This window comes from Echiichthys vipera, assembly GCF_963691815.1.
Source record: "Echiichthys vipera genome assembly, chromosome: 7".
NCBI classification, from domain to species: Eukaryota; Metazoa; Chordata; class Actinopteri; order Perciformes; family Trachinidae; genus Echiichthys; species Echiichthys vipera.
The window spans coordinates 29,939,624-29,955,094 of NC_139832.1; the positions used below are offsets into that span (position 1 = coordinate 29,939,624).

The following is a 15,471-nucleotide window of genomic DNA, read 5'->3' on the forward strand; positions in this document are numbered from 1 at the left end:
TTTCACGTATGCGCACTAATGTCTGCATTAAAGTAGCACTTAAAAACTTAAACTGTTATTCTGGTGCAAAATCATTCCATGGTCTTTTTCGGCACTTACAGACATCAAATAAGAAAACAAACGCAAAATATATTTTACCCACATGTTGTTCACTTTCTGAGCTTTGCCTCAATGCTGTTAAGTCAGTGTACGTCATACGCTTCATTGATCTGATTGGTTGATTGCGCCCGTATGTTGGTGATAGACAGATGGTTTATACAATCAGAAACCAGGATTTTCACCCCTTCCCAAAAGATCTCCAAACCAGAGTTTCCGGATGGATAGAGGAGTCAGGTTAGAGAACTTATGCTGCTGCAGAGGTTTGCTGTTATTTTCAGCAGTATTAGTGGTTAAAAAAGCCCTTTTAATGCCTTCACCCTAATGCCCCAAGCTAATCCGTGCAGTCACTTCCGGCTGTTAGCAACTCTACTGGATTTCTCCCTTAATAGCTCATACATGAAAAAAATTGTCTCGATGGCTTATTGGATTTATGCCAAGTTAAAAAAAAAACATGGGATCATTTTGCACCAGAATTACACTTCAAGCTCAGCCACATGCATGCTGCACCACTGTGCTTTATAGGCTACTAAAAACTTTTGAATCCATTGTATACACTATTACAGTATTTTAAAGCTGAAGGATGGGGTAAAGGATTTCTGAAAACACACAAAACACAAAGTACAAGGGGAAGCTCTTTATTTCTCTTTGATCAGACCAACAAAACAAAGCACCAACACCTGAGACAGCAGCAAACAGTGAAGCATCTTTCCAGCGCAATGCCACTTTAAAACAAACTAGTGTTGAGAAAACACATCACATAACACAAATAAAAACATTATCTTCAAACCATTCAGACATTGCATTTGCATTTAACCCAGACAGAGAGCGAAGTGTGTCCTGCCCTGGCACCTCTCCTCTGCTGCCGATAGCTAGAAGTGAGAGTCACTTGACACAGTCTAAAGCAGTCTCCTCCTTGCTCCACAGCTGTCAATCACTGTTCCCTCAGCCAACAGCACAGCTTGCATTCACTGTGACTTGGGTTGGGAGTAGGAATGGGTGTGGGGGAAGGGGGGGCAGGATGTCGTCGGGGTAGGCCCTGCAGGATTGGTTGCTCGGCTTAAACTGCGTGAGATGTGATTGAGGGAAGGAAGGGTGGAGGGATCATTTTTGAGTGCCACAATAGCAAAAAAAAGAAAAAAACACAAATAGATGCACAGATTTAGTTCAGACTAGAGTTTAAGTCGGTCCAAATGTTACCGTTTATTAGGATTATATATTATATTATATCAGTCAGCTGAACTTTGTCTGATGACAAAGAGCAACAGTTCAACTCACAGCTGTGAAAACAACAGGAATACTGAACATGTTTGTTAGGTGTGTGTGTTGCTAGTATAGGAGTTTAACCCTGAAATGAACTTGCCTGGCCTGCAGATACACTGTTGAATGAAACCACCAAGAGGAAAGGTAGAGAATGTGTAATCAAAGTGTGTGTGTGTGTGTGTGTGTGTGTGTGTGTGTGTGTGTGTGTGTGTGTGTGTGTGTGTGTGTGTGTGTGTGTGTGTGTGTGTGTGTGTGTGTGTGTGTGTGTGTGTGTGTGTGTGTGTGTGTGTGTGTGTGTGTGTGTGTGTGTGTGTGTGTGTGTGTGTGTGTGTGTGTGTGTGTGTGTGTGTGTACCTGGCCTTTATATCTTTGTCTTTATCCTGCGAGGATACCTTTTCTGACTGTTTGCTAGCCTTTCTGAAGGCATGCAAACTTACTGCACGTGTGTGTGTGTGTGCTGGTGTATGTCTATCTGTAGGCCCTGCTGTGCCGAGGGTGCGGTAACATGATTGCGTCCACGCTACCTTCGCTGTCCGAGCTGCTGTCAGAGTCGCTGCTCCCGGAATAAACCCAGAGTCCTGGTAAAACGCCGACGCACACAGCTGCTGATGGCAGGTGTAATACGCCTTGATTGGAGCTCAGGGGAGCCGAGGGGGTCTTCGCCGGGACTGTTTGCTGATCTTCAGCTCCCCCTGCTCCTCCTCCTGCTCCCTCCTCCTGTTCTGAACAGCACAACATACTGTCAGATTCAGAGCTTGAACAGAGATGAACATGTGGAGGGTAGGGGGTTATATCATGGTGTGTGTGTGTGTGTGTGTGTGTGTGTGTGTGTGTGTGTGTGTGTGTGTGTGTGTGTGTGTGTGTGTGTGTGTGTGTGTGTGTGTGTGTGTGTGTGTGTGTGTGTGTGTGTGTGTGTGTGTGTGTGTGTGTGTGTGTGTGTGTGTGTGTGTGTGTGTGTGTGTGTGTGTGTGTGTATAATTAGGGGTGTGACGGGACCCTCAGTTCACGGGACAAGATGAGATTTTAAAATAGTAAAAAGTATTTTCTTTACAGGGAGTTGATTTTAGCAGAGAGCTGTGGTGGTGCTGCAGGTGTCTTTGAATAGTACTTGTGTTAGCCGCGGTGTAGCCTACGGTACTCATGGAGGTAAAGCTCGGGAGCTGCCAACAGACTTCAGAGACCGTCTAGCCCGTTATATATGCGGAGGCTTCGGGTCCGTCAGGTGCCAACAATGTGACAATAACTTGTAGCCTGATGTTAAAGAAGCTGCGGGAGCCTACGTGTTTGTGTTACGGTGCTGACGGCACTATCTTCTTACTGTGCGTACATATTGTTCCTGTATTATCTGTCACTGTTATCCACTTACATATTGATACGGAGAGACATCTGGTCACAGTCTAGAGCCCTGTGTGTGCTTCAAGACTCTGAAGACGAGTAGAAAGAGGCTAAGTTACCGGTAGCTTTGGGGGTATGACACATGCGCAGTAAAATCTGATCTGCACTACCATAGAAAGAGAACAGTTCCACTGCTTATGTGCCATATACCCAAAACACCGCCATCTTTTATTGGTGTCCTTGCCTCTTTCCATAGCCTTGGCCTCTATCCTCCCAAAAAACTCTCCGGTTCCATGCGATTCACGTGAATGACCCAATTGTAGCAGAAAAGCGACAAGTTTGCAGGTATGAAGGACCAAAAAAATGAAAAATTTGGTATACATGGTTTAACAAGACAAATCGTCTATATAACCAGGTTTCTCAAAATCATCTGGTAAGACAGCTGAGACCTAGGATATAAGATTAGTGGAACTAATTAGTTTAAAGGAGAGATATCAGCTGTTCATGAGCCATTCCACTGACCTCGAAAGTCTAATTAGTCATACAGAAACTAGATCTGTTACTCTAAACCTGCACTGATCAATCTATTTATTATATTATCAATGCCAAAAAGTAACACTCAGTGACATTTTCGTGCAGTTCCCCTCAGCTCTGTGGACCATTTTATGATTTTTCATCTCACAATTGTGGATTTGTGACTGTTTTTATTCACTCGCACTGTTATCAGCCTAGCTTCAACAGCCGCAGCAGCAGGCTGCTCTATTTAGATTTGATAACCCCACTGTGCACTCCCTACTCAGCACCAAACTGCTGTCAGACAAAGCTGGTGAACTAGCAGGCATTTAGCATCTGAAGAGCCAGATATTTCCCTGGAGTTGGTAGAATGCACTAGAAAGAGAGTGAATATTGGACAAATGAAAGCTAATGTTGTGCCACGTCTACATGATCTGCGTAAATAGGCAAATGTTTGCTCATCGGTTTTCTGGCTGAACAGCCCTTAAGATGCGAATGAGTGAGTGTTACACCACTGGGTCAAAGTGAGTGATGATGTCCATTTGTCCGTCGAGTTGGAGCTTCTCCATTGGTTGTTCTTTCAAAGTGAATTGGTGAGCTAGCCAAATGACCTCAATATGCGGTTGTTGCCAATGCTGTTTTGAGCATTTTAACGTGTGGGCTTTTGGCAGCGCGGGCAGAGTACATGAGGATGAATGGTGGTCTGGTCTGTCCTATCATTTAGCAATTCAGAAATTGTCAAAGAGGTGCACAATCCAATTTCTGTCCACTTCAGACATTCCACCTTATAGGCTGTAGCCCACCTGTGTGTCTCTCTCCATTTCCTGTTTTTGCTGCTGTCGTGATATCCACCTTCTGTTTCTTACTGCTGTCTGACGACTGGGAGGAACTGGGTAAGAGAACAAAGAGATTTTGAACATTTAAAGCTGCTCTAATCAGGATTTCCATGCCAACAACGGGTCAAATGATTGAGTGCCATGTGATTGGGGACATTCACAGGGACAACCCACAGATTCTGCAGTTGCACTCAGTTCTCTGGAGCGTTTAAGCATCTTTCAGCTCATTGTTTTCGCATTTTTGTCATGTACAACTTAACTGGGAGGTTCAGCCTTAAAGTTGTACTCTTGTAAGACTCAAGATATGTTGTTTCTAGCAGCCTCTTTGGTAGTAAGACGTAACTGCAGGCGAGCCTGTTCTTTCAGAGCCTCCATCTTGTCAAGATCGTGGTATTTCGTTTTTTGCTCTTTTGTAAACTTTATTGAAACACATTCACTTCTCTACTTCCAGTCCGTACCCAACATGTTACACACACACCATAACTGTTTGGTGACGATCTGGGTCAACCGCTGTCAGCAGAGTCACTATCATGGCCGCTTATTTACATCTAGCGAGGGAATGTCTCCACAGGCACAGATATTAGAATACTCAGTAAATAAGGCAACAAGTGCTTTCATTAGTGGGTCATATGATCAATCACCATTGATTTTAACTCACTCTGTGATAAAGTACACCTTTAACACAGTAAACAGACTTTGTTTGGATCAGATCCTTGCAAAAATGACACCATGATCATTTCAATATATTTTTCAATGACAATGAGAACAATAATGGGAAATCGATCATATGCCAATTGAAACATCAGTAGAATAATCTTCCTCATAGCGTGCAGCCCCGATAAACAGTATTGTGAAAAAAAGCTGGAAGCTCATGGTTAACTTACTAAGCTGTTCCTCAAGCTTTCAGCAGGTGGACCTGTATTGTTTATACATGTATGATAGGCTGATTTAAGATTAGGATCCTTCTATTTACGGGTTAAGTAGATAATTAAGATTTGGTGGAAGCCACAGGAATACTTAAGTACGTTTACATTTTTATCACTCAGAATAAGAATTCTGCTCTGTTCCATATGAACTTAAGAAGGATAGTGTGCTTTTACAGTATGTTCTGCAACCGCCCCCGCCAAAACTAAATCAGCTAAGGCATGTTTAAAGGATGTGTGTCTGTGTCTACCTGCGTCTCTTGACGGCTCCAGCCAATAAATGGGCCTGAGACAGGTGGCTGGTCCTTTGCTCTGCCCCCGACTGTTTAGGTGCCACCTTCTTTTCAGGCTCTTTGCGGCTTTCGGAGGATACGTGCTTCACTAGAGCGCTGTGACAGTACAGAGTTAAGGTGAATAAACCATAAATGAGCCTTGGAAAAGGAGAAAAGAGTAGGGCTCAGGGGCAGGTATAATCACATAGCCTATTCAGCAGCAGTTCATTCAACAAGTTGCGTTCTGTTCTCCCTTCAGGGGGAGCCATTACATCTCTCCATCAGTGTGCTGGAAAAAGTGAGCTAAAAAAAAAAAACAGAACTCATGCAGAATGGCAGAGAGATGTGACACAGATACAAAGCCTAAAAGAAGCCCAGGAAAAATGGACAGAGCTCAGGGGACATGAAACCAGGTTGAGCTGCAGAGACAGAGGAAACACACAAAGACGTAGCACACAAAGTGTAAGACAAATGGGGCAGATGGATGAAAACAGCAGGCACAAATTGGGGCATTAGGTACAGTATATGTGAGATAAGCAGTCATGAGTTTTCACTGCACATGAGAGTGCCTGTTCACAGCAACTGCTTTAAATGGTCACCGTAGTTACCAGCCTATGATACAGTTTCCACGACAACCCATTCTTTCTTCATCTGCAGACAAACCTGTCTGTCAGAAACCTGTATGTCCACAAAGACAAAGAGAGAGTGACGGGAAGGAACAGATGAAAAGCACAGAGAGCAACAACCAACGAGTAAACCTACTGGACATATGTAAGGCACGGTGCCTATGGAGGCATGGGTCTCTACTCAATACATGCATAAATTCAATATTTTAATGCTTCTTTCATGGGCTCAAATTTGAGGTTATGGAATGCAGCGCTTTTAATGCAGATGGGATTTGGCAAGCAAAATAGGCTGGTTTCAGACCTCTGACCTGCTACCCACATCTAAGATTTGTTCAGCGACTGCACCCACTTATAACTGCTTTCTCCAGAAACAGTCAGCCAATCAGAGGTTGGTAGGCAGACTTCTGAATGGAAATGCCATCTTCCTACATAGTTAGCTAGTAGAGCTAGATTGATGAATCAGCAAGGTCGATATATTGGTGTATTAATACAAATTATTTTCTAACTCGGCCTTCATTTTGATCTAATTGATCTGACTTGTAAGGTTTTATGACTGCATCGCTATTGCGGTGACAAAATCTGCCCTCAGACAGCCCACTCCAGGTTAGATAAGAACCATAGCTTTAAACCCCTTGCTCGTGACAACAGTTAGTTCTTTAGATAAAGCTGAAGGACAAAGTTATAGACAGACCCATTTATGTACAGCATAGAGCTAGTATCACACATGAGCATGGGCACATGTAGAGTGTCTGTGTGTGTGTACGTGTATTTATGCACAACGCCGTTACAGCAGGAGCTCGACTATGGTGGAGCTGTGCTTACCTCTGCCAACACACATAAAGCTGCTTATCATTTATGCACCAAGAGACTTCAATATTCACAGCATGGATGTCCTTCAACTGCTGAAAACAGCATGAAGTGCACAAAATTACCTGAAACCAGCTTCACTGCTTAGCTTAGGGAAGCATAGAAACACTTAGTGAGAAACACAATATGCAGTGCTTTATGGAGAGAACTATTTCTCTGCTAGAGCGCTCCAATCACACTCCTCACTATGGACACTTAGTTTAAGAGCGGTGTGCAGGACACCTGGCTCTCATCATGCATTTTCTCACCAATGCATTAAACAAACATTCACACTGATTCCCACAGGTGCATGATGCACCTCTGATATAAATGCTAAAATGACACATGGATTCATCAGTTATCTGACAGATATTCATCAACTCATGGTTTTGTTTATTTAGAATGTACCATTATACAGATTAGCCGGGTATACAGTAACAGAGTTGCTTGCTTTTGATGATTTCATTTTCATTAAAAGTAATTACTGTTTTCTGCTTGGCAATGGTAACTTAGCTTAGGCACTTACGTAACTAATACAAAAACAAACAAACAATCTGCTTTTCCTTTATTCTCATCTTAATACTAATTAATAAGTGTTCTTAGATTACATGTTTTTAAACTGAGACAGGTCATCTACAGAGCACATCAAAGACAACTGTAGTTCAGTGCATAATTTTATCTGCTCTTTGATACAGTTGGAAAATGCTAAGTGGACTTCTATAGCGCCTTTCTAGTCTTCTGACCCCTCAATGTGCTTTTACACTATTTGTCACATTCACCCAGTCACACAGACATTCATTGACGGATAGCAGAAGCTACCTGCCCATCATCTAATAATGTAACCATTCAAACCCCATTCACACACTCATGCGCAGCCACAGCCTCCCACAACATATGTTGTAGAAAGGCCCAAACTTGCTATCCTGGTCTAAGATTCCCACAATTGGAAACTGGCAGCTGTAAACATATCTCACTGTATGAGGACCATTGACATATTCCAAGTGATATGATAATCTAGGACTTCTATCAGCAGGAAGTAGTTACTACATCCTCACAGCTGATTTCTCCCACCCTCACATGTACAGTAGCCTGACGCAAACAATGTCACATTTTCACAGAAATGAAGCAGAGATGCGTGAACTGGCCAACTGAAGCAAACAGGAAAGAATACAGAAGGTACTGTAACACAATATAAACACTAATAATACTAGCATCCGTCACCCGCCAAATGGGTGTAAATTGTTGTTAGTGGAGCATACATTTAGAAAGAAAAAAACTATATAAAAGCAACCTTTTGGCTACAGAACTGTTTTCATTTTGATTGACAATCAAAGCTCACCACATTCTAACCAATCAATAAAAATATACACACACACATATACGCGCTTACTAGTTACCGAAACTTCACTAAATATTAACTTCAGTTTTGTCCCCTAACGTGTTGAATAACATAATTCTTTACATTAAAAGATGTCTAAACGTTCTTTTATTCCATAATTTGGTGGATATAATTCATACGTGGCAGGTACATTTTCTTAGTGGCAGAAAAAGTAACTTGTCTGACAGTGACAGGCAGTGAAAAAAGTTCATATAAAACGACTACTTCGTCAGCATCATCAGAGTTTCTGTTTCAAAATAGTGTATGGGATGGAAAGTGTGTTTTTTACGACTATAGTCAGCCAGGAAAACTTATCCACTGTACTCCACAGGGCAGTGAGGGTCTGCTAATGTTTTTTCCTGACGCCAGCATATTGTTTATTGCTTTGCAACGGGTCTCCTACTGTTGCTAGCATATTTATGGGCCTTTTAGTCCAAAGGCGGTTTGGACTAAAAATAAAGGAGTGTGACCTTGACCTTTGACCTCCAAAATCCAATTAGATTATCCTTGAACACCTTTTTTTTCACCAAAAAACTCAGCACCTGGCAAAGTAAACATATTTAAGGGATATAGTTGAAGGAATGCATCTTCTTTAGAAATGAACTCTTTGACTTCCTTGCTGTAGAGGTAGTTTGTGTTTTAAGGTTGATTGTAGAGAATGAGCAGAACACCTCCATCTAGTGTCTCAAGATCATAGTCGCAACAACAAAAAATAACTCCAGCAGTCGGGTTGCCAGGTTTGTTGCAGAGTGTGTCAGTGATCAGCCTGCTCCATGTCAGTGATGAATCAAACAGGGGAACCACTCATTTAGACTAATCTATTCATTTACAACAGTATTTAACATTAGCCAGTCTTCAACTGGAAGTCTTTCTTTCAGTGCTGTGTAATCCATTAGCTAGCTCTCAACTCAAAAGGATACTTGTTTCTGTAGCAACAACAGACAACCCTGGCAACCAGCAACGCCCAATGCTATTGGCTGCTACCATGGAATCAGAACAGGACAGAAAGTCATTGTCAAACCCTTCAAAAATGTTTTAAAATATTAATTCAGACTAAATATATTTTTTAATGGAAAAGCAATACTTTCATTCTGTAACCCTCAAAACCTTGAGCTTTTAATAATTCTAGATTCTAGATATTCAACCTTTAAATTTTAGTTTGATTTGATACTCGAGATGATAAAACGCAAACATTCAGAAAATTCAGACAGATTGTGATTAAACGTCAGCATCTCAGTGCAGCACATTGCTGCTAGTCTCATCCAATCCTCATTTCATAAACTACATGCACAAAGTGCAATTTCTAAAAAAAACTGCGACTCCTGTGACTTCAACAACTATTCAGTGCTTATTTCAAACCAGCCAAATCTGTTATTTTCGCTCACTAAAATGGGGAAAAACAGATTTGTATATTTAGGCAAATAAACACAGAGTGAACTTTTTTTTTAGTGTACACCAACATGTGATAAAAGGATATTCTGTATTCCAACAGTTCCTGTTTCTCCTCATCCCTGCGTTGCTTCTCCACCAAACACTGTTGCCGGGAGACCTCGTCCAGGAAGCTGGTCTCCTCCTCATCCAATCCCCTCACCATGTTCCCTGTCACCATGGAAACAAACATGCTCTCAACACATGACAGTAGAGTGAATGCATTTTTCAGAAAACAAACCACAGGAGTCTGTGTTTAATCCACACACAACAACCTGCATGTAAAATGAAGTGAGAGAAAAGGTGCGTTTCCACTATGGTCGACTACCCTGAATGAGGCGGGTTCTATCTCGCCAAAAACGCCCCTAATTTGCATGTGAGTCGCTCAGGAGGCTGTTTGACCTAGTAGAAAATGGCCCTACTACTGCAAGCACGGTGCAAGCCTGTCTGTCAACAAACACTTTTACACGCCTCGAATCTTTAAGATGGAGTGTTTTCTTCCATGGTGCTTGTACATAAGTTGACTTTGTGAATCATACGGGCCACCTTAAATCCAACTACAACTATTCTGTATTTCTCTTGAGGAACAACACGCCACTGTATCACTGATCAGCTGATCACAGGCGATCGAAACCCATTCAGTGATACGTCACCTCCGGAGGCCTTTTTTTGTAAAGGAAACAAGGCCATTTGAAAGGGCATACCCTGAAACTTTCTGAGCGGCCACTCTATAGGGCTAGTTGAAACCCGCCGAAAGAAACAGACCTTCATGGTTAAGGACAGTAAGGTGTGTTCACTCTTCACAGATTTAATGTTGATTTGACACTGTCAAATTGTTTTAAACATACTTAAAAAATTGCTATTGTGCCATGTGCAAAATTTTACTATGAATGTTTGAATTGAACGAGTATGAGTTCTTTCCCAATTCTTTACTCATCTCATCTTCAACCGCTTATACGGGGTCGGGTCGCGGGGGCAGCAGCTGTAAAATAATGTACATGACAGGATAAGGCTGCAAATCTGACATCTGATCCATCCAAATGTACAAATGCTCAAAAAAATACTCCTTCACGATTTTTGACGTGCGACTTCCTTTGCAACCTGCATTCCTGCAGCAGGGCCGAGAGTCTTAGGGCGTGCTCACATTATCCTTTTGGCCGCGGCCAAAACCGGTTTTTCAGCTAAAGTCTAGTACCTTTAAGTAGTGTGAGCGCACCCGCTCCGCGCTCAACTGGGGCCAGCTGGGCCGCCACGGCCCGCTTGAAAGAGGTGGGCTTTAGCGGAGCCGTTTGCACATGTACGAGCACGAGCGTGCGCACGTGCACGCGCACGAGCCCTACGGCAGTAGCGTTATGTCCGCCTGTTCGGACATGTAAATAGAAGGACGGACCATGCGCGGACATTTAACAACAACAACAATGGTGGTGAAAGGTTCACGTTGGTGTGATGCGGAGGTGGAGTGTTTACTGCAGATTTGGTCGGATGAAAATATTCAAAAACAGTCGACAAGACGCACAAAAACTCCGAGGTCTATGGAAAGATTTGTAAACAAAGCCACACACACGCGATCAATGCGTGTGAGTGTTACGGCTTGAAGGCGTATGGACAGCAAGAAGTATTGGCCGAGGCCCTGGTAGTGTGAGTACAAACGGGGCTGGGGCGCGGGGGGGAGAGGGAGGGGGGACAAGTACCCTAAAGTCCGGGTCTCGGTCCGGGAGGATAGTGTGAGCGCGCCCTTACTTGCTGAAACCATGAGCAATATATGAAGAAGAAAACAGCGCCATCAAGTGGTGACACTAGGAAACAGCTACACATGTGGAAATAAAACAAGGAGAAAAGAATAAGTGGGGAAAAATTGACATGACGGCTAATGTTAACTTCCCTTCAAAAATACAGCAAATACTGTTTTACATTTGTGACTCTGAGTTCAAATAAAACTGAATCAATATTTATTTAAAATATTTAAATCATATTTTAAAGTAACGACGGACAATAAGATTAAGGAACTTCTGTCTGCCGACACCAAAATCATCACACAAATTCAAGGAACGGTTAGTGATCAAATTATGAACGAGCTCGGTCAACTTGGTGTAACCTGCGTCATGTCCTGCCTCCTGCATGCCTTACTCAGCCCCCCCGTCTAAAGCAGGCAGAGTATCTGACACAGAATCTCCTGTTGTGTGCTACATGTGTGAGAGGAAGACGGAGTTCACAGGAGAAAACGGCAAGACTCACTGAATTTAAATTGCTCCTCATAATCCTCTTGTTTCTTGTCTTTCTGCTCCTGCAATCGTTCAAAGAGGGAGCGTGGGTCATAATCCTCCTCTGGGGCCTCTGAGAAATACACAAACAAATATATTAATATGTGCACAGCTGTATGTATTCCAGAAGTTTGGTGCGTTTTGGATCTGTGTGTAAGTGTGCGGGTTCTTCTTACCCTCTGGATCCTCAGGTTTCCTCACTTTCTCCCATTCTTCCTGTCTCTTCTTCCTCTTCTCATCAAGCTCAGCTTCCGACACAAACTTCCTGCTGAGGTCGACGCCCGGTGCCCCTCCCTCTTCCATAATAACTGACCTACACACAAACACACAGATATACCTTACTTATTGTGTATCATTCCACAAACTATATTTACTCTAGACTCGATAGGGGCCATTTCTGTTGTTCCCCCTAAGAGACTTCATGGTGAAGAAATCAATGAGGGATGAAACAGTTACTGGCTCAATGATAAACCGGGGTAAAAATCACTGCTGTAAGTATTACCGTTTCAAATTTGAATTATCGGAATACCACACTGACAAAATCACTGCAAATACTTTCCAGAATCAACAGGTCACGTGGGTTTGTTTTGCTTCAATAAGAACCTGGGGGAAGGCAGTTACACCACTGCTGAGATTTTTCAGCCTTCTGACACTCAGAGTGGAAAGATTTGAAAACGCCCCCCCGTGGCGTTGTCGTGTGGACGGACCTCAGACCTCTAACCCTGGTCACATAACAACAGTGCTGCTGCGTGAGAGGAGAGAGACGGACCCATAGACTGTTTACTGAACTGGACTCTGAGCCACATGCATGGGACCAAAAGGGAGACCATAGATTTCTCCCTTTTCCCTGATGCTCTGAATAAGGACCTTAATCAGTCGCTAGGAGCTTTTTATAAATAACGTTGCCAAAAAAGGTCGCAAAAATAGTGAGACAGTGCTTTGGGACGGCGAAGCGGCTCCCAGCAGCACCCTCTGCATCAGAGTCCAGAACAGCACAAAAGTCTCCACTAACACCAGAAAAAAGGGACACATTTGTCTCTAGGGTGGAGGAGGATTTGGGAAGTCTCCAGATTTGGAGAGAAAATCTCCGGTGTTTGGATTCTCCACAGCTTCTCACCGTCTCTTCTTCTCTGTTTTTGGTGTATTTCTGGGGCAGTTACAGCGCCACATCCAGGCCTGGCATGTGTACTACAGCGTTTTTAGCCGGTTTCACTGGTTTTGTGTGGACACAGACATTGCTTGAGTCGAGGCTGTGTGGACGGAAAACTTTTTAAGAATGATGGAGAAAAAAAAGGTTGTTTTCGAACCCTCAGACTGAAGTGTGGTCGTTTTTTGTTTTTGATAAGAGTGCAGAGAGAAACATGATAAAGACAGTCACTGTGTCTGCAGGACATGCAGAAAGAAAATTACTTTGAAAGGCTGTTATAACTTTAATATGTATGCAAACAAAAGTGCTCCAAATCGTATTTGTTGCTTTTCAGTATAAAACTTTTTCAACATTTCCGGCACATTTTAATAATACCGTGATAATACTGATATCTGTGATCAATTTGGTCACTATAATTGTGATTTAAAAATGTTTATATCGTTTTATCTTCAAAGCAAATAGAAGAGATTTTCAATGATTGATTTATTATTTTTCTATGTAGTCCAGCAAAGTAATAAATCAATTTCTTTCATTGACACTCAGTTTTAGTCCCACGAGCAAAAAAATTGTACTTTTAAAACCACGGCTCTGAACTCCTGCACATTACCTGTGAGTATTAACTCATCATAACCACCAGAGACTACAAGTCAGAGAGGCATCTGTTGAATATGGAAATCATAAATAAGTCACAGACTGTGGTCTTTACCTACTCTGTAAAGTGTCCTGAGATAACTTTGGTTATGATTTGGCAATATAAATAAAATTGAATTGAATATGCAGTCAATAGGTTTAACATGCAAATCCCCTAAGGAGAGGGCAATAGCATACTGCTACTATATTCACCAATGCAATATTAATTTGTCTTCATGGCATAGAGGCCCCAGCAGGGCTCCAGACTAACTTTTTTCATGAGGAGCACTGCGGCCCCCAGCTGAAAATTTTAGGGGCGCAACCAGAAGTTTTAGGGGCACATGCGGTAAATCAATAAAAGATGCAGCAATTACAATGTGCTGTTTCAAATTCAGTGTCACATTTTGATTGTGCTCTTTTAAAGATGAAACAGAAGGTAAATTTGTATGTTCTTCGGGTCAAATTGACCCGTTTCAAGTTTTTGGAATAAAAAATAAAAAAATTCTACCATAGCTTATTTTATGTCATAAACATGTACAAACCAAAAAACAATAGAGCACACATGCTACTATTCCCAGCACATTTACATCTCCCATATGGTCTTCAGGTCATCTCACACACACACACACGCACACGCACACGCACACGGTTTGCTCTCACTGTCCCCACTCTTTACCCCTCTCCACCAAAGAAAAGAGGTATCACACTTCCATCGATGTGTTCTAGTAAACACTGGTTTCAATTATCAAACATGCATGTTATACCAATTGAAATTTAGATGAACGCAATATATGTTGATAGTTTACTATGTCAATTTGAAAATTCCCAAAAGTGAAGCCAAAACAAGAGGACTCAGCTGAGCTCAGTCTGGAATGGCCTGGCTCCCCCTTGTGGTCACATTTAATCATCACAAGTTCCGGAAATTACAGCAACTAAAAGAACGTTTCGTTAATGAAAAACCGTACGGATATTAGAGCCGATTCGCAATGAGGTGGCGATCCAGTTAAATCACGATAAAAGCTTTTGTGTTATTTCGGCTCAGTTGACTCACTCATGGCGGCGGCGACGATAACAACATTAGCCGCTGATGGTAAGCCTTTTAGTTCAGAGGGCAGACTCGAGTACCGGTGCAATGATTTATCGTCAATGCATCAATCAAACAGCAGTGTGACTGTCAGGCCCAGCGGCCGTCTGTTGTGTTTACGAGGCTCGTGCGGTAAAGCTGAGGACGTGCAGATGCCTTGTGTGCTAGCGTTAGCTTCATTAGCGTTCACGCGATCAGCTGTCATCCCCGTGTGCAGCAGAACGAAGCGTCATGTTGGTAAAGACTAAGAGCTGCACAGACGAGCACACTTAAAATTCAGCTTATATCCCTTTCATATCACGTTGAATCATTTCTGTGTCACTCACCAGGCAACGCTAGTCGATGTGTGAACCTGCTCCAAATCAATGACGTTGTGTGTCACGGTAAAAATACCCCGTCACGATTTTTTGACGTGCGACTTCAGTTCCGACCTGCTCTCCTGCAGCAGGGCCGAGAGTCTTCTGTTGAAATAGACATACTTGCTGAAACCGTGAGCAATATACGAGCTAGGCAACAGCGCCATCAAGTGGTGACACTAGGAAACAGCTACACATGTGGAAATATAATTTACAACAAATGGTACTTCTATAGCGCCTTTCTAGTCTTCTGATTACTCACGGCGCTTTCACACTACTTGTCACATTCACACAGATGGCAGTGGACATCTACATACCATCTAATCTAACCATTCACTTGTGTTGCTTTCGTCAACGAAAATTATGACGAGATATCTTCGTCAACGAAATCATCACGAAATATCACGTCACGAAAAACTAGACGAGACGAAACGAAAATTCTGGGCATGTGACGATGACTAAGAATTTCGTTGACGA

The 15,471-nt window shown here is 42.6% G+C and overlaps 1 protein-coding gene across 1 annotated transcript; it reads right to left on the reverse strand.

Moving 5' to 3' along the window:
* Positions 1 to 718: 718 nt before the first annotated feature.
* Positions 719 to 15,099, reverse strand: psme3ip1 (proteasome activator subunit 3 interacting protein 1). Its single transcript, XM_083916792.1, has 8 exons — positions 14,965 to 15,099; positions 11,954 to 12,090; positions 11,752 to 11,850; positions 9,565 to 9,687; positions 5,218 to 5,356; positions 4,011 to 4,096; positions 1,884 to 2,081; positions 719 to 1,161 (listed from the first exon to the last, which is right to left on the reverse strand). The coding sequence occupies exons 2-8, from the start codon at positions 12,078 to 12,080 to the stop codon at positions 1,157 to 1,159; spliced, it is 777 nt and encodes a 258-aa protein (XP_083772918.1). The 5' UTR covers positions 12,081 to 12,090; positions 14,965 to 15,099; the 3' UTR covers positions 719 to 1,156.
* Positions 15,100 to 15,471: the final 372 nt, after the last annotated feature.

Excerpts from the sequence above, each read along its gene's own strand:
- psme3ip1 (XM_083916792.1), bottom strand. The coding sequence starts at position 12,080 with ATGGAAGAGGGAGGGGCACCGGGCGTCGACCTCAGCAGGAAGTTTGTG. Across the intron at positions 11,851-11,953 it reads GAAACCTGAGGATCCAGAGG|AGGCCCCAGAGGAGGATTAT; the intron begins GTAAGAAGAACC and ends TGTATTTCTCAG. Across the intron at positions 4,097-5,217 it reads GGAGCCGTCAAGAGACGCAG|TTCCTCCCAGTCGTCAGACA; the intron begins GTAGACACAGAC and ends TCTCTTACCCAG.